Source organism: Eretmochelys imbricata, chromosome 3, assembly GCF_965152235.1.
Source record: "Eretmochelys imbricata isolate rEreImb1 chromosome 3, rEreImb1.hap1, whole genome shotgun sequence".
Taxonomy (NCBI): domain Eukaryota; kingdom Metazoa; phylum Chordata; order Testudines; family Cheloniidae; genus Eretmochelys; species Eretmochelys imbricata.
In genome coordinates, this window is record NC_135574.1 from 39,889,095 (window position 1) to 39,912,967 (window position 23,873).

At 42.5% G+C, this 23,873-nt stretch overlaps 2 protein-coding genes across 6 annotated transcripts in view; one reads left to right on the top strand and one right to left on the bottom strand.

Annotated features, from left to right (window-relative positions):
* ERICH1 (glutamate rich 1) overlaps positions 1-8,502 on the bottom strand; it is a 106,739-nt gene extending 98,237 nt beyond the window's left edge. For 2 of the 5 annotated variants that reach the window (XM_077812606.1, XM_077812607.1), the window contains exons 1-2: positions 8,364-8,434; positions 7,467-7,682 (exon numbers count right to left, since the gene is read on the bottom strand). In XM_077812606.1, coding sequence (XP_077668732.1) covers positions 7,467-7,682; positions 8,364-8,385 — 238 coding nt within the window. In that variant the 5' untranslated portion in view covers positions 8,386-8,434. Of the gene's footprint in view, positions 1-7,466; positions 7,683-8,363 lie in introns of all 5 variants that reach the window. The other 3 variants (XM_077812609.1, XM_077812608.1, XM_077812610.1) reach the window with 3 other exon arrangements.
* Positions 8,503-8,634: 132 nt separating this feature from the next.
* The window catches only part of DLGAP2 (DLG associated protein 2), a 716,593-nt gene continuing 701,354 nt past the window's right edge, over positions 8,635-23,873 (top strand). Inside the window, exon 1 of the mRNA XM_077811569.1 lies at positions 8,635-8,900. Coding sequence (XP_077667695.1) covers positions 8,883-8,900 — 18 coding nt within the window. The 5' untranslated portion in view covers positions 8,635-8,882. The remainder of the gene's footprint in view (positions 8,901-23,873) is intronic.

Consider the following 23,873-nt stretch of genomic DNA (forward strand, 5'->3'; position numbering starts at 1 on the left):
GTGTGTGTTTGTTTGTGTTTTTACACAAAGACCAAATTATTTAGGTTGACGTAAGGGTCATTTAGGGTCAGACATTCTGGAGTGAGGAAATATAAGCCTTTTTTAGTTCCCTGTGCAAATTCTGCTTCCTTGTGCATCCAATATAAGGCAGGGTTCACAGAAAGAAAAAAAAAAAGTGATTGTGCCATTAAAGAGTATAATCATACTCGTACACAGTGAGAGACCAACCCTTTTCCCTCCTTCCTAATGCAAGTCATTAGTGTTTTCATAACTCATTTTGGTGCATGGTTATACTTTCATGTATCTGGGATGGTGGTTTTTTTGTTTTAAAGATATATCTAACAAAAATACACATCGTGTGCAAGTAGAGGTCCCAAGCCTAAACTGTCAGTTTTGGCTAGGTTTAAGCCTAGATTGCTCAGAATTTGCTTGGTTTTGAAAAGATATTAAAATGTAATCTGCATAATATAACTCCCCACCCCTCGCACCATCTTTCACCAAACCCAATACCTGTTAGCAAAGAAGATCCACGTTTTCTACTACTATTTCCACAGAATTCCTTTTAGTTTGTCTTTCCAGAACCTGCCACTCATGAGAAGCTCAAGTGGGTGGATCTATTTTTGTCACTGCATTGGATTACAGACTGGCTGACTATAATTGACCCTAGTTAGTTTTTGGGACTGGTATAGTGTGAATTATGAGCTATGTAGCACAAGTGTACTGTGTCAGTTTCCTTTTCAATCAAGACTACTTTCTCTATTACACTTGATACTCTGTGACAAAAGTGTACAGGTGTCAGAAATTAATGTGATTTAACGCCAGTGTGAATTTAAGACAAGGTCACAGGTTGAAGTGCAGGAAATGCCACATTACCATAAAGATCAAAATTTGGTCATATCCGGTAGTTGCAAGTCTCTATGGAAACACTTGGATCAGTAGTGCTGAATTGCTTTGGCCAATGAGGAAAAAATCTTGGCTGCATTTGAGTTAACAGTTCACTTGCTTCTTCCTAAAGAAATTGATGGGAGTTGTGCACTATGAGAACTGTATTATTAAATATTGTCAAGGACAGTGTTGGAATTAATAATATTTGAAATTATGATTACTAATACAGGAAATCACCAAATACTAATTTAACTATAAATTCCTTTATTAAATCCAAAGGCCAAATGGGACTTTATGCAATTGCTTTAAACACGCTTAAAAATCCTAAATAATAAGCAATTTACTACATCGAAACAGTAACAAATAATTTATAAGTATTTGATCAAGATACTGACAAACGGGCTAGACCAGGGATTAGCAACCTTCGGCACGCGGCCCATCAGAGTAAGCCCCCTGGCGGGGCGGGCCGGTTTGTTTACCTGCCATGTCCACAGGTTCAGCCAAACGCGGCTCCCACTGGCCACGGTTTGCCACTCCAGGCCAATGAGAGCTGCGAGAAGCAGCAGCCAGCACATCTCTCGCCCTGCGCCACTTCCCACAAACAAACTGGCCCAGCCCGCCAGGGGGCTTACCCTGGAGGGCCGCGTTCCAAAGGTTGCCAATCCCTGGGCTAGCTGAAGAGGTGCTTAGACCATGCTGGTTTGCTTCAGTGTGGTCAGGTAGGTATTAGCAATGAACCCTTTAAGAGCTGACTTTTTATTCCTTTTAACAAACAAATGATGTCATTGCCAATTACTGACTTCAGCTAAAAACCAACTTGAGACAGTTTACCCTTATGTCCAGTCTTAATCCACATAAGGTTTATAACCTTCTTTCTCCCCAAGACCTTTCCTCCCCCTCCTCCTTGCTGTCCAACAGTTTTTTCATTGCACCAGGGTTCACATAGATATGTGGGATGGGAAGGTTCATGCTGGCTCAGTTTAAGACAGATTCTCTTTGATTGCAGATGGTTTTAAATCAGTCACTCCTATCAGTTCGAGGTCTTCTTTTTAGAAACTTCCCCTTATTTCATTAGTTATTCTTTGAATCAGACATCCTTCCTACAATTTATTCCTTTTGACCTTAAAACATTATTTTTAAGGCCCTCCCTCTTACTAGTCAGGGCCTTTCTTTATAAACACATTTCCTTAACCAATAAGCTAACTTTATTTTTTTAATTTTAAACTTATCCCTAGCTCTAACAATCTGTAGGATAAGTACTGTTATTTTTTGTATGCATAAATCAAAAAATAAGTGGTCTAAAGATGGTCGGTCAGTTCTTTCAGGATTCTGTTAAGAGTGCATGGTTAATGTCAAATTCCACTGTATTTCACATAGAATTATGCGCAAAGCCAGCTGTCTCTCTGGTCAAAGCAGAATCCTAATATACACAATGGTATTTCCAAGGTACTGAATATATGGCACTTTACCATCTATGCTTGCTGGAATTATGTATAGCATGACTTTTATTAATAGCTGGAAACTCATGTTCCCCCATTAAGGAGCCATGTTTAAGAGACCTCTGTTCGAAGATTTTATTAGATCAGGCTGTCTTGTCATATTATTACCCTCCAGACATATGGAACTGCACAGCCTCATAGCCTTAATGGCTGGATCCCAAGAGAACTATAACAAATTGCCTTCGAGCTAATCAGTGACTAACCCTCTTGCAGTAAACTACGAGGGGAAGTGTGATGCTCTGTACCTCAGGGGAAAACACCCAGCAGCCCGATGTTCATTCTTGTAAAATGATTGTGTGGTATCCAATGCAAGGTTTGTCATGTCGGGTATCTTCGGAAGGCTCATGATGCACCGAGCATGGTTGTTACAGTAATGTTATAGGTTATAATTTCATGTATGGAGTTATGAGGCTGAAAATGTATCCTCGTGACTTAAAATAAGCCCAGGCAAAAACTCTCCAAGAGCAGAGAGGCAATTCACACCTCATCAGGGCAGGTATGGGACAAACCCAGCCCAGACTCACAGAAGAAAAGACACTGGCCTAGGCAGCAACAAAAGGATCTGTTGGACTCTCAAGTGAGTCACCCCCCTTGTTTTGGCCAGTTTGGGACTGCAAGGAGGTAATGCTCACCTGACTCTGAAGGGGGGTGGGGGAGAGGTGAAGCCACGATGGAAGAAAGAACATGATAAAAGGGAGAGACTTTGCCATGCTCTCTCTCTCTCTTTCACTTACATCTACAGACACCACACCAAGCAACCGAAGCACTGATCAAAGGGGAGAGCCTGGCTGAAGAGCCACCAGACAGCCTGTGGTGAGAAGCATCTAAGTTTGTAAGGGCACTGAAAGCGTTAAGATCAGTTTAGAATGCGTCTTGCTTTTATTTCATTTGACCAAATCTCACTTGTTATGCTTTGACTTATAATCACTTAAAATCTATCTTTATAGTTAATACATCTGTTTATTTTACCCGAAGCAGTGCATTTGGTTTGAGGCATGTCAGAGTCTCTCCTGGGGACAACGAGCCCGGTACATATCCATTTCTTTGTTAAACTGACCAACTCATATAGGCTTGCAGCATCCAGCTGGCATAACGGGACACTGCAAAATGGAGGTTCCTAGGGTTGTGTCTAGGACCGGAGATATTGGCTAGTGTCATTTGGTTGCACAATCTAAGGAGCAGCTTACATGCCAGAGGCTGTGTGTGTGTGAAGAGCCCAGGAGTGGAAGTTCTCACAGCACAGCAGGGGTAAGGCTGGCTCACAGAGTCAAGGATTGGAGTGACCTAGCAGATCACCAGTCCAGATAACACCAGAGGGGAATATCACAGGCAGGTCTTATAAGGTATCATTTTAAATCTCAATTTGCTAGTCAAGATTGTTCTGATAAAATTGCAGCAATACTCTGTAAAGTTACAAGATTTCCCTGTATGATTTTAACACTGTGTGTTCCAAACCCTACAGCCCTGCCCAAGCAGAAGTCAGCAAACAGGTCTGTCCTAGGCAAAGAAATGTGTGCTCTGCTTAATTTGCATTTAAGCAGCAAATAGAGTCATCAAGTAGGAAGGGAAACAAAGAAAGCTCAAACAGGTGTAGAAGATGTCTGAAACGGAAGTGTCTGAATAATTATTTGAGATAATAAACTGCCAAATTAGTCCCTTTAAGAAATAACAGACTTCAAATATTTTGTACTCTCTAGGTGAGGGCTGGGCAGAATAGGACATACATTTCTGGCAGGGAAATCTGGTACTGGGGATGTTAGGATCACCCTGCAAAATAACCAATGCTGGTGAGAGCAAGAGCGTAACCCAGGTGTGGCTGGGAGGCTGCAACTACAAAGACACTCAGCTTGTGGCTTGGGTGGTGGAAGGCTGTTTGTGAGTGCCTGAGGTGGGAGCTACTTCACCAAGGCAGGGGTGACCCTGCTGCCCATTAGTCTGGATTGTACTGTGGTATATTATAAATTCCTAAAGCAACTCTTTTAGAAAAACTTCTAATCTTGATTTTAAAATAGTCAGGGATGAAGAGTTTACCATGACCCTTGGTAAATTGTTCCAATGGCTAATTACTTTCACCATTAAAAACATATGCCTTATATGCAGTCTGAAAGCAGGTCAGCTAACCTGAGTTAAGAACCCATTTATTTATTTTTTATTGCAGTGTAGATACAGCTGGTCTGTGTGTGTGTTCCTTGGCCACCCTGCCAGCTCTTGCTGACACTGTGAGCAACTTCTGGGCACTCACTCAATTGCCACCCTTTTCTAGGCTCAGGGTCCTCTAGCGTGTTGTCTTTGATCTTTCTCTTCTCACCTTGACAAGACAGCTAGGGCACCAGAGGAGTCGCGTCTTCAGGACCATAAGCCTGACTATCATGTTTGTGTATTTGTTGGGATGCTCCTTATTTAGAGCATTGATTTACCTTTCCTGCTTGGTTCCCCTGACAATCCCTTTTGACCTAACTCCACAACAAATAACCTATCATGAACGCACATAGACATGCAGCATATTAATAAAAAATACAGGTAAGTTCATCACACACAGTAATGCTGAGCATACCAGCCTCATGCCCCTCCCCTCCGTTTCCAGCAAACGTCTCTGCCAGAGAGATATTCTTGTTTACATGTTGCTTTGAAGAGACAAAGATTGTCTATTAGGTTGAGATCTAACTTTAGGTTTCCACAGATACTGTAGGTGATGGGTTCTCTATAAAAGCCTAGACAAGCTAGGTTCCATTTCTCTTCTGATTCCCTACGTTAGGCTGCTGTTCAGTAACTACACATTGGCTTAGACACAGTTTAAGGAGAATATTTATTCACTGATTTAAGGTCTGATGCTGCAATCATGAGTATGGCAGTTTTGGAGCACAGTCTGGGAAGTGAACATCTCTCTTTAATGTGTGACCTGACATAGTAATACTTTAACATGGTGTTTCTAATGGGAGCAGTACTGAAAATTATAAGATGAAAGGTATTCAAAATAGGTTTCACCATTTAAAATAAAAGAATCTGATAGATGTTCAGAAAGGAAACAACTTATTGCACAAATTGCAATATCTTTTCTGCTTGAAAGGAGGACAGTCTTGTGGTTAAGAACTAGACTGAGATGGAGACAGTCTAGGTTCAGTTTCCAGCACTGGCACAGACTACATGTGTGACAGTGGACAAGTGAATCACTTCATACCTCAGTTCCCAAACTGAAGTGGGAATAGTAATACTGTTGTAATTCACAGGAGTGCTGTGAGATTAATTTGTTTGTGTTCTGAGGTGTGCAGATACTATGGTAATAGGCATTGTACGGGGCGGGGGGAGAGGGGGCATCTCCAGTCAGGCCAAGGGAGCCACAAGTGGGGAGAAGGCAAATTCCATGCCTACCTTGGTTTGCAGTTGGGGGGAGGGGGTACGGGGGAAATGCCCAGGTAGGTCCTTATAAGTAACAAGATATATAATGCTTATACACCCTGGTTTATTGTATGAGCATCATGAATGGGTTCAATATTTATTTTTAAAAGAGGGAGGGGAAAACACATGCAGTTTTCCTAGGGAAGAAACTCACTCAGTTGTCTTTATTTTACAAGAAGCTAAATAGATCACATTCCAGGGAAATACTGCAGAGATGCGGCCCATATAAATATTTGTTAACAACAGGAGAGTTACACACACCGTACTGAACACTGAAAATTCCTCCAAATTAAGAGGATTGGGACTTGCTTGCCTTATTTGTTCTACTCCTATCATACACAAAAACAGATGTTCCAAATAGACATTTCTCCCTATTAACTACTTAAGTTTCCTCTCAATAGTATCAGATCACCCCATGAGAGAAGATGCGTGAAAGAAATATCAATTAATGGGATCAGCCAGGCAACCTTGGCTCCATTAGCAAGTTTTATATCAAGAGTCTCAGGCCAGCCTCCACAGGTTAAGGCTACAGTTTTCTTCAGGCAATGGCTGGTTCCTCCTTATGCTAAGATAAAAGGAAGACACAGAAGCAGAGCCTGAAGAGTTAATCCTGAAGAACACTGTCTTATTCCCTTGTTTGATGGAGAAGAACCTAACATATATGGACTGCAGGAGATTTTATGAAGCAGGGGCTCAAAGAGGATGCCTTCCATGATTCTCTAACAGACTATTTCAGGATCCCTAACATTATATTAGACTTATATAATTCCTATTTTGTTTTTCAAATAAATAAATACAATCCATAGTTATCTGGCTTGCAGAAATTGCAAAGTCTTTGCTCTGTAGGGGATAGACTTGTAGAACTTACAAGATTCAGAACCAGCCAGGGTATACTTAACTAGCTGCATATACACACTTTACAACATAAAATGTTTTATTGTTCTTACTCCATATTAAGTTTTAAACTGATAAAAAATTGTGAAAAATAATTGCATTTTAGAAGCTTAGCAGTAACACTGTTCCATTAGGATTATTTAAGTGCAAAGCTGCACCTTTCAATGTTCAGATTTTTACAAATAGATACACACAAAAAAACAAGCCCCCCAAACCAAAAATCCCTCAAAGGCAGTCACATTGCAAAAACAGGAAAAAGTCTATTTTCCCAAAATTTTATAACTCCAACTGCACAAAACAGCTCTAAGCATTTGTGCGCACACACTCATCTCGAGGACAACAAAAAGCATTGACAGTTTCAGCCAAAAGTGAGAAAGGTTTTTTGAGGGGAGAGAAAGGGGAAGACTATTAAGAAGAATTTAGAAAGGGGTTGCATAGAAGCATTACAGAACCTTAACAGGAACTCAACTTCTGGGGTGAAAGGAGGCAGCAGCAGCAAGTGCACAGCAAGAGGAGGGTAACTTTTGCTCAAGAACACAGCTACAAGCACCTAGTCTTCTAAAATTACTGCAATCTTCAGGGTCCACATAGAGCAGGCAGGATCTTGTTTTAATGGCTTGTTGCTTATCCCCGCTCTTCCTCCCGCCCCCCAAAAAAACACCCTGCAAGGCACTCTTTCTAACGACACAAGGCCAATTAATTAGAGCACTCAAAGGCTGCCACACGTTTATCTACAAATATAATCTATCCTTGCAGATCTACTAAGTGTCACACACTGGACATGACACTCACACAGACAGCTCCATGCCTGTCCTTGCCTATCTGCATACTTCGTGGAATTTCGTACATGCAGCAAGTTTTTCCTATCGCTTCTCCTCCCTGCTATCCGGATTTGTTGTGGTGCTGGGTCTGCAGGCAGCCTCTCCATGTTATATCTCAGTCCATGTGGAGCGGCGGGCAGTAAAGCAGGAGCAGCATGCTGTCCCTGGCATGGGACAGGAGCTTCGGCTGGTGGGGGGGAGGAGGGGAAGGGAAGTGGCGAGGTAGAGCAGTGGCTGTTCCAGATCACCACCAACCCTCACAGGCACTGTAGGCACACCCCAGACTCTCTCCCAGCTCTCCCTGGCACCTCCTAGGCTGCTTCGGGCGATTCCCCCCCGACCCCATGACAGCACCCTTCCCACAAGCTACTTCAGGCTCACTCCCCCACCCCGATGAACGCATCCGATGAAGTGAGCTGTAGCTCTCGAAAGCTCATGCTCAAATAAATGCGTTAGTCTCTAAGGTGCCACAAGTCCTCCTTTTCTTTTTGCGGATACAGACTAACACGGCTGCTACTCTGAATCCCCCACTCCAGCCTCCCTTTCCTGGGCTACTGGGCTCTCCCCGCCAGTAACAAGCCCCATCCAGGCCCCAGGCTTCCTCCCCGCTCCTAGTCCCTGGCCCCAGGGCTCCTCACCCCCAACCTGCCGCCCGCTGCCTCCCGGTCCGGCTCCCGCAACCGCCCGGGCGCGCGGGGAAGCCGGCTCCGCGCCCGTGTGTCCCTGAGGCAGGGCTCACGGGAACTTTGGAAACGTTTCCCGGACCGAGCAGCGGGCGAGCGGAACCGCCGGCCCCCACCGCCCCCGAGCAGGCAGGGGATCCCTGAAGCGCCCCGACCCCGTGGCGAGCCCGGCCCCGCGACCGCACCTTGCCTCCTGCCGACAGACATGGCCCCACACGCAGCTCCGGCCGCGGCGCAAGGCCCTGACAGCGCGCCCCAGGCTTCCGCCCTTCCAGCTCCCTCTCCAGCCGGCCGCGCCCACCCCCGGCCGGGGACGGCGCCCATTGGCGCTGCCGGCGGAGGGGCGGCCCCCGCCCGGGGCGCAGAGCGGACCTTCCTGGCATGGCGGCTGCGTCCGGACGGCCCCCGCGCCGCGCCTGCCGCGCTCCGGCCGGGGGAGCGCGGCTGCGCAGAGCGCGCGCGCCGTGTGGAGAGCGGGGTTTGACAGCTGCAAGCTCAGCAGCAGCCCCGGCGGCAGCAGCGCATGGCTCGCGCGAGGGGAATAGCGAGCGGTGCAATGCCCCAGCGTGTGTGACCGCTGCGAGGGGGGGAAATGTTATACACATCCCGCTCCTCCTCCGCCACCTCCTGCCCGGGCTTCCCCCTCACTTGACCCGCCAGCCCAACATGCAACCCGGCACCTGCTAAATCAATAATGTACTAGAATGTCAGCGCTGAAAAAGGTAAGGACACGGTGATGGGTATCTTCTGTCTCATGCCGCTGAGTGCCCCAGGCTGGGGGCACTGCTGCTCCCGGGCTAATGTAGCCTCTGCAGGCGGGAGACCGGGGGCACAGTGGCCAAGGATATGCAGGACTTGGGGTGTCAGCATGAAGAGACGGGAGTGAAACGACTGGGCTGAGCGTGGATCTTGGGCTGCAAAGTCTGACAGACTCTTGTTAAAAACCATGAGAAGTGCAGCTGCTGAGCGCGTTTGGGGGCGAGGGTACAGCTGCTGCTGGGCTTGTTTTGTGGACGCAGCTAAATCCTGTTGGAATCGTGGGGGCGGTGTGGCTGTTAGGGGTGGAGTGCATCGGGGGTTTCTTGTGGCATTCTGGTCTTAGCAGGAGCTGCTTTGCTGCTGTCGGGTTGGGCGGGAGGCATCTGCAGCTGTGCCTCAGGAGAGCAACGTTAGAGAGCGGCAGCAGGTGCTAGCAGGGTTGTTGCAGGTCCTAGGGATGGGGCTGCTTCTGTTAGGTATCGGCGTGAGGGTTGCAAGAGAGGGTCTTTCTCGTTGCATTGCCTGGGGGCGCATCAGCTGCTGAGCACCGCTGGGATGTTGGGTTTGAGCAGCTGCTGCTGGGGTTGTTGGTTGTCGCTACGCTCCCTTGGGTCCCAGCACTTCTGTACTGATGAGGATGCAGTTGATTTTGGGGGCTGCCGCTGCGAAGCTCACGGGGCTGCCGCCGCCGCTGGGTGTCCAAGGTGCTGACCGGCGGCACAGGGTGTGAAACCGTCAGCTGCGGCTCTTCTTCCAGAAGGCAAGAGACGGTGACAATTGCGCTTTTTGGCCCCGCGTGCAAAAGTGGAAGCCCTACAGCTGACTGGAGCGTGAAACAGGGGTTGAGGGGATTTGCGATTAAAAGAAGCATTGCACAAAATGCGCGCGCGCGCCATGCCTGATAGAAACACACAGAGAACATGTTAAACGGGTATGTTACAGACTGACCAGCCCGGGGGGCTCCTCCTCCCGGATTTATATCCATGCAGTAGGGCAGAGTAAGGCTTTTGGCTGGAATGGAGAATTGATATGTGGGAAGGGGGACACCGTGCATCTGATTTCTTTGCCTGGAAGGGACGAAAGTGCTGTAAGCGAGGATGGTGGGTTTTCACAGACCATCATTGTAAGGGTTGCTATGTGAGGCTGAAACCAGAGAAAAGGCTGGTGTAACCAAGCCGCCTCCTCCACGTCCTCTCGGTGGTGTACTGCACTGGCGGCGGTTCTCAAAGGGACCAGCAATGAGCATTAGTCCCGGGGCAACGGTTTGGAGGTGGGGGGATGCTGGGGTGTGTGTGATTATCCTGTGTGCGGAGGTAACTGATAACTGGCTCAGCCCTGAACAGGGGGTACCATGGAGAGGGCTGCGCAGGGTGCTGCTAAAGGGAAAGGAGGGGCAGGAAAGGGGCTTGAAGGGAGTTTGGATTTAGCGAAAAAGGGGAGATCCATTTCCCTTGCTTGGATAGCTGAGTCCGGACGCTTTTCAAGAAATGGAACCGAGATGCTGCTGGCATTGTCCCTTGCCTGGAGCTGGGATGCTGCCTGTTGTGGAGGGTAACTCTGGCTTTGAGGGGCGGTTGGCTTGATCAGTGCAGTCTGCATCTTGTATAGGAGACCAAATAAGGCTAAGGCAATAAATCATATTGCTTGTGTCTTATCAATGTAGCCAACTTGGGTAAGGTGAAGAAGCTCCAGTGACTTCCTCTATCTTTCTAAACAGGGAGATAAAAGGATGGGCGGAGGGGACCCATAGGTCGAAATTATATCCTAGATAGGTGAGAGTAGCAGCCGTGTTAGTCTGTATCCGCAAAAAGAAAACAAATTTATTTGAGCATAAGCTTTCGTGAGCTACAGCTCACTAGTGACCAGAAAATATTGAGGATTGCTTTTCAGAAAGGCATGTTAAGTGCCTTTGTGGCAACCAAAATCACTTAAGCACTTGGCATTTTCATGCAGCTGCATTTGATGTACTAAACACGTTATGTACAGTACACTAAGTATTAAAAAAATAAATAATTTAACTACACTCATTGTGGTGGGGAATCAATTACAAACTAGCATGTCTAATTACTTTGTGGAATAAAGGATTGAACACCTCTCTAGAAATCCTCTAGGGAGATAGAACCACACCCACACTCTCCCCGTACTGTAACAAAGTCAGATCTAATCTCTACGTAGGAATATCATGACTGGAAAGTTATAAAATACTTCTAATATGCCCCCCCCCATATCTTTCGTTGCTCTTGGAAACTAGTAGATTATATAAGGCTTGTAAAGAGGAAGAGCCAATAGTCATAGCAGTTCAGCCTGTTGCCTTGATGCTAAAATGAACAAGTCATTAATCAGGATTTTCTATCAGCCAAATTGTCCTGTGGTGGCTGCTGGTGACTAAGGCTGTGTTAGCAATTGCGACAGATTTCAGTGTGTTTTGTTGCATTTTCTATTTCATGACGATTTAGATAGTGAATTTCAGATGGTGTGATCTCATCTTTAGATGCAGAGAACAGATTAAAATTTTGTATGCACCAAGTACATATTGGAGGATGAGGGGAAAAGGAGGAGTACAATAACAATTTGTAGGTATTCAAATCTTTCATCTCAGAAATAGTAATAATTACCCCCCCATCATTTTACCAAGACCAATATGTTCAGTAACATCAGTTATGCAAAATTCAGCTGAATAATATGCCAGCAAAAGCATAAAGAACTCCTAATTTGCACCTCTTTAAAAAAAGCTTCCCAGAGCCATTTTCTCCTCAACCCTCCTCTTATCCCTTGTAACTCTGAGGGATTAGGATCAAATGGATGGTGAAGTTTTTCCACTCCAGTTGGATCCTTAGCACCCATACAGAGTCCCTCCTGACATGGGTAGTCCCATTAACTTCAATGGAAATACTGCTTTTGAATAAGGCTTTGCAGGATTAGGACTTTAAATTGTTTGTTTAAAGTTTAAACAATCCTAATATCAATTTTAGACCAAATCTAGTCATCCTGATTCAACGGGGAAATCTCACTATGCAAAGATGAATATATACATATCAAAAATTAGTCAAGATGATGAGACTATGTTTTATTTCTTTCATTGTCCAGGTTTTGACAGACTTTGCAATCTAATGATTTTACTATTAGGGCCCTGATTTTTTTCAGTTGTAATTTGTGTATTCTTATCCGTAAACTCATTTTATATGTGTGTCTATCTTCAAGTGCATTATACATACAACTAGTGGCATTTTCCCCCTAGTATTATAAATTCTTTTTTAACTCAGACATTAATTATGTCCTTTTTGCAGTTTGTTTCCATTTGTATTTTACTACATCACAGGTTTAAATTGGTTTACTATGTCTTGGAAGCAAGTGATAGTTGACACACTTCCAAATTAAAACAAAATCATGTGTTCCACTAAACTTGAATCAGTCTTGATTGTGTATACCCAGGAACAAGACTATCAAACTGAAGTGCTCTTTAATTGATGGTGTATTTCATCTATATTTCTCTGGAAGTTATAATGCTGCAAAACTGGAGAACTGACAAAATCTGAAGAAATCCAGTACTTCAGATCATCTACATAGGGTGACCAGATAGCAAGTGTGAAAAATCAGGATGGGGGGAGTAATAGTTGCTTATATAAGACAAAGCCTTTAATATTTGGACATCTGGTCACCCTGTCTATGTAGATTATGACTAGAAGTATGAACACTTCTACACCAGGGCTTTTCTTGAACATGTGAAGGAGCCCAACTGTAGATTACTGACAACCCTGGTGTGGGTTATTTTTTTCCTAGGGTGGTGTGAGCTTAATTCTTTGTACTGTGTCCTGAGCAATACACCATGGGAGTACATTAGCTGTAAAGGATTGATTTTAAGAAATGATTCTAGATGTGCTGCAGATGTTGAAATTATTTTCTAATGCAAATATATTCAAGATACCTAATGTACGCTATCAATTTCCATTCAGTATTTGTGTTCTCTCTGGAAAGTTATTAGGACAAAACGGGGGTAGTAGAAGATTTCCATTTTTTGTACTTTCAGAGCTCAGCAATTATACATAAAAAAAACCTATTAAAAAGTCATTCCACATGGAGTAAACAAAGTATTTAGTTTCATGAATGCAATTTTATATTTTTCCAGCTGCATTATTTTTAAAAAGATCAACCAGATTTTATTACTTTTTCTTTTAAAAGGGATTTTGTTGTTTTTAGTCATGAATCATTTTGTATGCTCTTGAAGATATCTGGTTTGTCGTTTAAAATTGTATCAGATTATGTTAATGATTTTATGACTGAGTGTTATGCACTGGAGAGTTAATTCTGAGTGTTATATTCAGAGCCTGTGTGATCCTAGAATAAAGAATACATTTATTATGTCTGCATAATTTAACTAAACAAAAAATAAAGGCTAGATCTGTCAAATGTAGTTGATTCTATTTGAGATTTTTTTTAGCATCTTTCCTTAGTGCTATAAAATGCTATTTGCATGCACTTTTCAAGCAATATACCTAATTTCCATTAGGAAAAAATGTAGGAAATACTTATTGACTAGCTTCTTATAATTTGTAGTCCTACTTTGCAGATTATTTAAATATCTAGTGTAATTTTAAACTACATTTACAGTGAAACCTTTTTTAAATAAGCACTCAGTAAACAAAGAGTACTTAACAGAGGTGATCAGGAGCAGTACTATATTAAGCAAGAGCCAAAATCTACAGAGTGGAGCCCTGGCTCTGTTGAAGTCAATGGCAAAACTCCCAGTGATTTCAACGGGGCCAGGATTTCACTCACAGCTTTTACTTAGGAAAAAGTCCCACTGAATTTGAACAATGTTAGATATGGTATATTCTCAAGACAAAAAAAGTTGCTTGAGTAGGGTTTCAATCTGCAAAGTCCCGAGCACCCTCAGCTCTGACTGAGATCACTTGAGGCATAAATTGTATTCTAATAAAGCCCTCACTCATGCCTAAAGTCAAGTTACTGGAATATTAATTAATAAAATGTGATAACTGTGAAGGCAAGTGGTTGCTTTATTAGGTATTCAACATATGTGATTCTGAAAGGTGCTGAGCACTCACAACAATTTTTAAATCAATACTGGATGTTTTTCTGAAAGATATATTAGAGTTCAAATAGGATTTCCCTGAATTAATTCCTATGTCCTGTATTGTGGGGTCAGGAAGGAATTTTCCCCAGCTCAGAGACCCTGGTTCTTTTCCTGACTTTTTTCTTTTGCCTTCTCTGCAGCATGGGGCATGGATCACTTACAGGTTTAAACTAGGGCAAATGGTGGATTCTCTGTAACTTGAAGTCTTTAAATCATGATTTAAAGGAGGAGGCCAGACTAGATGATCACAATGATCCCATCTGGCCTTGGAACCTATGATAAATTCCCATTGAAACTCAGCACTATGAGATCTCCCTTACTGTCTTCATCGTATGTTGATTATCCTGATAGAGCTATCCCTTCTCTTCACAAGTACAGCATTTTACTCTAATAGTGGATGCTACAATAATATTAGAAAGGGATTCATAAATAATATCTTCCATGATGGAACTTTGGCTTGATAGAGAACTTTGTTAGAATACATGATGCAGAATACTCAATGGAATAATTTTTTTTAGGTTTAAGAAAAGTGTTAAAATTGTGCACCTATCTTTACTATGCAAGGGGGAAAATCTTTTGCAGTTAAATGTAGTCAAAGCAATTTCTTTTTATGACTGTTATAATCCTATAAGTAATTTTGGTAATAGAGAGAACATTGAAACATCCCTTGTTTTTTCTATGGTTTACCATCAGGGGCCTCTTTCAAACAACATCAGTCAAACAAAAACAGCTGCTGCAATTTTAGTGCATGAACAAGACAATCCTTATTAGCTACTTCCGTTCATCACCATAGTGAATTAGCTTATTTAAACATGCATGATAAAACAGACGATTGCGGCCCATTAAAGCAGAAAACTAAAGTTAGCCCCTCAAGTATGATGGTAACGATACTTTATATCAGTTGTTAGAAATCTACTATACAGAACAAATATTTCTGTATTGATACAGTATTTCATTATTAGGATAGAGGGAGGACCTCTTCCTTTTAATATCGGGGTCGGGGGGGAATAAATGCTGTATAATTTACCTTGCTAAACTCAGATATCCATGAACCGTACAGCTTCCTTTCCTCCACTAGTTAAGAATACCTGTGTATAACATAGACAGTATGTCAACAGCTATGATCAAACATAAGTATAACTAGGTATGGATGAATCAGAATCCCTATTGTAATAGACCTGACTGTGACTACAAATGGTCATGCTACATTCCATAAATACCTCAATACTAAGCATGTGCCCCCTGCACCATATTACACTTCAGCAGAACTAATTATTGTTATGTTTCTTTCTCTGACTCTCAGTTTTTGCCTTTTTGCTTTTATCTGCTCTCTGATTTCCTAGATACTATACTTCTTACACAGCTTACCCAACTATTCCATTTTCCTCACTGACTTTTCCTTTTTCTCTGTCTTGATGAGTTTTGAGAAGTGAATTGCAAATAACTTGTGTTCTAGCTGTGTTGGTCCCAGGCTATTAGAAAGACAAGGTGGGTGAGATATCTTTTATTATCTCACCCTCTTGTGTCTCTCAAATAGTTTCAAGCAAGACACTAGCCCTTAGATCCTACTAACTTCTATGTTTTATAGCCACATTCTTCTATCATTTAAAAATATTTTTCCTCTCTCATTTTCATAATGAAATGTGTGACACAGAGGAATAGTGGAGTCTTTATTTCGAGGCTGCAGTCACCTGATATGGGTCAGATACGCTAATAGTTGATACTCTCATCACAGAATGGGAGTCAGCATCCACTAACTCCAGTGACTGCTTTTACAGCTGTTGCTAAAAAAAAAATAAACTGGCTAATCTGACAATAGTGAAACTGATTACATACAAAATGCTATCAGAGGCTCAAAGTAAACAAATTGAAAGAGTAAACAAAATATTTCCTCTTTACTCTTAGTTGTCATGGGTAACTTTAGTAGGTAATTTTTGTTCATGGAAGTATTTTTTTATTAATTGACATTGCCTCTTTAAGTAGTAATGGCATTTGAAGATGGCATTTGCAGTATAATGAGAGCAGCTTCTATGAGCACATCAGTTTGTGCACCTATATTCCACAGTGAGCAGTTGGACTGCTTTGCCAGTGACGGTACTGTGGTATTAAATTCAAGCAAGTAAAAAACAAATGATGTTGGGTAATTTGGTGCTTTACAGAATCATCATCAGTCAGGTACCAGAGAGGAACAGTTTTGTATTAGTGGGTGTCTTGTTTCAGTAAGGAGTAGAATGAAGTTCCCAGCTTTCATGTCATTCTCCTACCTTCACAAGTAGCCTATAAAAACAACATAAAACAAATTGCTTCAGTAGCCTGTGTGGAGGTTTTGTTCCTGGAATGTTGTTCTTTGAATGGAAGGCAGGAAAGAGAGAGAACTCTCCACTTCCTTTTTGCGCTCCCGAGGCAACCCAAAAAACAGACCTACGCCCTACCCCTGTTCAATCCTTGACAATTTATGGTTTAATAAGCAACTGGGATATGAAGCTATGTAGCATAAACTTTGGTACACATCAGATTTTGTCTAAACAGAGCCCTAAAAGAGTAGGAGAGAAGCGGACTCATTTGTTTCATTCACTTAAGGTTCTGTCTACACTCAAAAAAAACAAAACAAAAAAACGTGTTCTGACCTGGGTTAGATAACCTGACTTAGCTAACAAATAGCAGTGAAGATAAAAATCAAATTGCTGTAAGTCAAGTTAACAGGTCAAGTGTAAGCCTATAGGGCAGCCTTGAGTTGAATTCAAACTGCTAACCTAAGTTAAAAGCTGAGTTGTTGTGTCTTCACTGCTATTTTAACTGGGTTAAGAACACCTTTTTTGCAGTGCAGATATGTCCTAAGGGTGAAATTCACTCTGTGCAGTGGATCAGTACAAGGCCTATCTTGTATTCTCTGCACAGCAGTGGTTTTCACCCTAAATGAATGAATAGAGGATGATACTAATTATCCTCACTCTGATGGGAAAGGTTTCAGAGTAACAGCCGTGTTAGTCTGTATTCGCAAAAAGAAAAGGAGTACTTGTGGCACCTTAGAGACTAACCAATTTATTTGAGCATGAGCTTTCGTGAGCTACAGCTCACTTCATCGGATGCATACCGTGGAAACTGCAGCAGACTTTATATATACACAGAGAATATGAAACAATACCTCCTCCCACCCCACTGTCCTGCTGGTAATAGCTTATCTAAGGTAATCATCAGGTTAGGCCATTTCCAGCACAAATCCAGGTTTTCTCACCCTCCACCCCCCCACACAAATGCACTCTCCTGCTGGTGATAGCCCATCCAAAGTGACAACTCTTTACACAATGTGCATGATAATCAAGTTAGGCCATTTCCTGCACAAATCCAGGTTCTCTCACTCCCTCACCCCCCTCCAAAAACCCACCCCCATACACACACAAACTCACTCTCCTGCTGGTAATAGCTCATCCAAACTGACCACTCTCCAAGTTTAAATCCAAGTTAAACCAGAACATCTGGGGGGAGGGGGTAGGAAAAAACAAGAGGAAATAGGCTACCTTGCATAATGACTTAGCCACTCCCAGTCTCTATTTAAGCCTACTTAAATAGAGACTGGGAGTGGCTAAGTCATTATGCAAGGTAGCCTATTTCCTCTTGTTTTTTCCTACCGCCCCCCCGATGTTCTGGTTTAACTTGGATTTAAACTTGGAGAGTGGTCAGTTTGGATGAGCTATTACCAGCAGGAGAGTGAGTTTGTGTGTGTATGGGGGTGGGTTTTTGGAGGGGGGTGAGGGAGTGAGAGAACCTGGATTTGTGCAGGAAATGGCCTAACTTGATTATCATGCACATTGTGTAAAGAGTTGTCACTTTGGATGGGCTATCACCAGCAGGAGAGTGCATTTGTGTGGGGGGGGTGGAGGGTGAGAAAACCTGGATTTGTGCTGGAAATGGCCTAACCTGATGATTACCTTAGATAAGCTATTACCAGCAGGACAGTGGGGTGGGAGGAGGTATTGTTTCATATTCTCTGTGTATATATAAAGTCTGCTGCAGTTTCCACGGTATGCATCCGATGAAGTGAGCTGTAGCTCACGAAAGCTCATGCTCAAATAAATTGGTTAGTCTCTAAGGTGCCACAAGTACTCCTTTTCTTTCTGATGGGAAAGTAAGTGATGTTCTCCTCTTATCTGAATTGTCTTTCTCCATCTCACTTCCAAATCTTATAAATCTGCATTACCAGTAGCTTTCTGGATCTTATTTCATAAAACAGGAGATATTAGTAAAACAATTACATTTGAGGTCTCTTGTTTGTCTACATAAATTCTCTTCCTTCTATTCCCCCTTCTTGAATAGGATCTCTGATTGTAACATGTAGTTTTAATTATGCTTACCCACCTTAGTAAAATGTTGTCATCTACAATTGAAAAATGCTACATATATGCAAAATATTATTCTTTTCCACTGGCTGGTAAGTCTTGTGGGCTCTCATTGGTGAGAAGGATGGCTGCTAAGCTCATAAAGCTCATTTTCCCTTTGGAGTAAAATTCAAACCTCTCGGTTTTCAGCTCTTGCTGGCTGCTGGAACATGAAGCTGGCTGCATGGTTTCTTTCATAGCAGCTCATAGCTCTATCATCTAACCACTGGCACATTTTTCTGGCTGATTAATTCTTACTTGGATTTGCTATTTGTGTGTTACTTAAAGGCAACTAATTTTAAAAATTTATTTTAATGTCTTGGAGGTTCCATCTAACACTGAATCTGATATTCATTCAATCCAAGGAGTTGCTCTTAACTATTTCAGCTTTAAGAGGGTAATTTTGTAGAGATTTTGATAATAAAGAACCTACTATTAATGAAGTTCTCAGAATGGCTAAATGGAAAGAAAGCAGCAAAATCAATTGGTTCAGAAATTTAAGTTTGTTGATTTTATTTTCTGAAATGGAAGCAGACAAAGAACATATGATCTGCTGACTACCAATCATTTTTTAGTAAGTTCCATTTGGCTGAAGGTTCAAAGATTCAGACAAAATAACTATTGTTCATTAATATTGGGTAGATTATTTTATATGGGATCTTAAAACAATTTGTTCATTTTGGAGATTCAGCAGATATTCCTGACAGAGTTGCTTATAGTAGAGTATTTAGAAAGTGCACCTGTGCATTTAAAAGTCCAACATTGTTTATGTTATGAAGTGAGAACCCAAAAATTAGTAAACCTGAGAAATTAAGAATTCCATCAGTGATGAGATCCTAATTCTGCTAATAATGCAACATTTGATAACTGTATCTAAGACTAATTCAGTCAGTGTTTCCCCCAAGTATTAATTTAGAATTTATCCTAAAAAATCCCAATATTTGTAGATATTCACTTCTAAAAGTGCTGCTCTAATATCTCTGGACTACTGCAATATCTTCTTTCTGTAGATCAATACACTCTCAACACTGACCTCTTTAGGGAGAGTTGCAACAACTAAAATCCTTCACAACCTCACTGGAATTGAGGATTAGCATATTAAAGATTTTTGCCTTGTCTTACTTCAGAATGTACTTGTACCTCTTCTCCCCTCCACCCATTTAGTAGGGGAAACATAGTACATGAAGATACAGGATCTGTAGCAGGTTAATAAACTGCAGGGAAATACAATATTGAACAGGACCAACCATAAATATGGTAGGTTTACTTTACTGAAAGCTTTAGCCTGATCTAAGGCTAAACATTACTCTCCCATCTTCTCCATAGCCCAATTTCAAATATTTCCTGCAAACTACACAAAGTGTTTGCAACCTTTAACTGCGTTTTAGTGTCTGGGATGTAATAGTTTCCCTGCTGTCTTCCCCAAACTTTTGGCTAAAATGGAAGCAAAAAAATTTGTAATCCATGTTCAAAAGGACAATAGACCTCCAATTACTGATATCTTCCAATTCCCCCTTTTCTGGTTTGGGGGCGGGGGGAAGGGCCTTCATAAAAGGAAGTTTTCAACTTGCCTCCAGTCAAGGCATTGGTGAAAGTCCATGGAAGCACCATAGGAAAGGGATCAACAAATCTCTGATTTTGCCATCTATGCATCAGCCCCAAGGGGAGTTTCCTTTGTTGACAACGTAGCTGCAGGAACTTCTGTCTCCCCTGTTAGCCTCACAAGCTAGTACCATTCCTCATCTGCCAAAGCAGGAAAACGTGCAATAATAGTCAACAACTTGCTGCTGCTGAAAAGGAGGAATGTTTTATCCCTGAATGAGCTCACTGCAATACTCTGCTATACTGAGGTAGTTCCAGCAGGTCCCTGCAGACCTGCCATGTTAGGATTCTGTAATTCTACCATATCCCACTGCATTTTTTCCTTTTCATCCTGTAAATACATCAGAGGAGGCTGCCCTGCCTTTTGTCCCGAAGTCCTTTTCAAATGTAGCTGATTCCAGCTTTCTCCTTTGATATTCAATCATTTCTTTCTTCCTTTAAGATCCTCCTGTCTACTTTTCTCTAGCTTGTGGTCGACTATGAACTCCCAAATGACTCTGCAATGCTAAATAACACTTGTAATCAGTTGTATTTCAACATTGCGAAAGAAACATACAGAGGGCACCAAGTTGCACATGGTCAGTTTACACCATTTCATCTGGGATGCATAAAACTCTTGACAGTTTCTCGTTCCATAAAGATGCCTTCAACCTTTCTAATTATCAACGGCATTGAGTAAACAAATATTTAGTGTCCAGTAACCTCAGCCAAAAGTCCCATTCAACCTGAACCAAGCAGTGGTCAGAGAACTCTACAGGCTGCACCCACATCTTGTATCACTGAAGTAGGGTTCACATACACCTGTCCAATCGACTACTTGATTCCCTTTTAAAAAAAGCCCCAGCCCTTCTTAAATGAGAATGCCCGAAACATTTTGTAACTTTGTGGCAACTCATACTGCTTGTAAATACGTTTCATCAACTCGTAAGACTTTATATGTAGTGACCAACAGACAAAATAACCTAAACTGTTAAAATACCTCCCCCCCCGCCCAAAAATAAATCCAGCTGTTGAGCCAGCAATAAGAAAGGAATAGCCTCCATAAAAAGGATCTTTCCTCAGCTTTTGATGCTATGGGCTGTAAATGGCAACACAGTGATACCTCACACCCAAAAAATAGAAATCAAATAACAACCCCTTTCCTAGTTGCATTTCTGCAATTCTCTGCACCAATATTGCAGATGTATAAATCTTACCATTACTCCATCATAAGTAGCAGGCCCAGTGGACCAGAAGGATGGGCCCCTCCTCCAAGTCCTCTGAGCAACCAAAACATCTTTCCTAGAACATAATCTTGTTTCTTGGATCTCTACTAAATCCAAACATGGATATAAAATCTAAAGACCCTTCAAAATCTGAAGACCATTTGCCTCAAGCACACATGCAGGATGGAGCGCACATTCCAAATTGCTATTTTCCGTAACTTCTAAACAAAGGCTCAGGTCTGAGTCATCACAGGTACTTGCAATCCCTGTCTAGTTGACTATCTTGGTACTGTTTTTAATTCTTCTGATTTACCCCTTTCTCTCATCCTTTCCTTTTTGTCCCCTCCCCCCCTCTTTTTGACTGATTCATTAATCTTCAAAGTCCCAGATCTTGATCCCAAAGAGCATGGTTCTTCCTGAAGTTGCTCAAGTTTAGTAACTCCCCAATCTTCATCCCCCAATAAATGGGCTTGCAGGGCAGATTGACTCAAATCAAAGCAACTGAAATCACCAATTTTAATCATGATTTCAATTAGCAAGTAGGAAACCTTGATTTAACTCATTAGTTTTAATTGTGTTTTGGATTTGTACTTTTTAGTTATTTTCCTCAAGAAAGATTGATTCTCATTTGATTTGCAGCTAAACATGTTGATTTGCAACTAAATATAGCCTTTACATTAAGAATTGATGCCTCTTTTTGCTAACCAGGATGATACACACTATTAAGACACATTTATTTAAACAAGTATATAGTGTAACTGACATGTATTCAAATTCTTATTTTTTACTTTTTGTTGTGTTAGAAAATGGTGAATGATGCATTTCTTATTTATCAGGTGATTATTAATTTTTACTTATGATTTATGTGAAGCTATATTTGTATGGAAATACAAATGCAAATAAAAATGAACAAAAGAGCAGTTGTTTTAGTATTATTATTATAATTAAATTAAACTACCTTAAAAGTGCTGGATACAAAAGAAAAAGGTTTATCAAAATAAGTTTTGCACTTAGAACTAACTGATTTATTAAATGAAGGAATTATCTTACCTAGTATTTATTTATAAATTGGAAGAGAAAAACAAGTTTTCCTGCTCTGTCAGCACTCAATTGATTTCTTAACTTTGAACCAATTAGCAGTTGAACTGAACTAGTTGAATAAACTGAAATGAAGAAAATATTCTCTCTGCACCTGTAGAAGAGGCTACTGCTGTCAGAAGTATTTCAACAAACTCTGGTTGCAGGTGTTTAGCTTTCTTGGCAGCTAACATGTAGCACTTACAATTATTTTTGTATTTAATTTAAAACTTAATAAATTTGGGCCTTAATTTAGGCTGTCAATTCCAGATTTAATTTTAAATAGGTTTATTTCAATGTGTACTTAATTTTAATTAAACAAAATCTGATTTCAATTAAAAAATCTGATGTTTTTTAATGAATCAGTTTTTATCTATCCTATGAGCTTATAACGTGTCCACAAGCTCCTCTCTTTGCCCCCCCCCCCCTTGCCCGAGGCAGCACCAAATACAGAAAACCTGTTATTCATTGGATTGGTGAAAATCCTATGTAATTAGGGTTGCCAACTTTCTAATTGCACAAAACTGAACACCCTTGCCCCCACCCTGCCTCACCCCTTACTGAGGTCCCCTTCCCTCTGTTACTCACTCTCCCCCACCCCCACTCACTTGCTCATTTTCACCAGGCTAGAGCCGGGGGGGGGGGGGGCTGGGGTATGTGATGGGGTGAGGGCTCTGGTGAGGGGCTAGAAATGAGGGGTTCAGGGTGTGGAGGGGCTCCAGGCTGAGGCAGGGGGTTAGGGTGCAGTGGGGAGGTGAGGGCTCCAGCTGGGGTTGTGAGCTCTGGGGTGGGACTAGGGATGAGGAGTTTGGATTGCGGGAGTGGGCTCTGGTCTGGGGCCAAGGTGTTTGGCATGTGGGATGGGGTTCTGAACTGGGGCAGGGAGTTGGGGTGTGGCAGTGGGTATGGGGTGCAAGTTCCAGGAGGGAGTTTGGATGCAGAAGGGGGATCAAGGCTGGGGCAGAGGGTTGGGGTGCAGGAGGGGATGCGAGGTGCAGGCTCTGAAAGGGAGTTTGGGTGCTGGAGGGGGTTCAGGGGGTACGGGAGAGGGTGCAGGGTGTGGGCTTCAGGCGGCGCTTACCTCAAGCACCTCCCAGAAAAAGCTGGCATGTCCCTGTGGCCCCTAGGTGGGGGGAGGAGGGGCGACAGGGAGGCACCGCATACTGCCCCTGCCCACAGGCACTGCCCTTGCAGCTCCCACTGGCCGCGGTTCCCGGCCAATGGGAGCTGCGGAGTTGCGCTTGGGGGCAGGGGCAGAGCGGTGAGCCCCCTGGCCACGCCTCCGTGTAGGGGCCACAGGGACATGCCAGCTGCTTCCAGGGAGCTGTGCGGAGCCAGTTATGTCCCTTTTCAACTGGGTGTTCTGGTTAAAAACTGGACACTTGGCAACCCTCTATGTAATTCAGGCAACTGTAGGCCACCCTCAGGATAAACTGAGCATTGTCTTTGGATCCTCTGTTTCACTTTCCAATTTAAGAAACATTGCTGTTCCTGAAGATGAGCACATCAAAACGTGCTCTCTAACTAGAGAGTCTGTTAGTAGCCTGTCTATCCATCCCTGGTGCCTGAGATTCCTGTGTAACC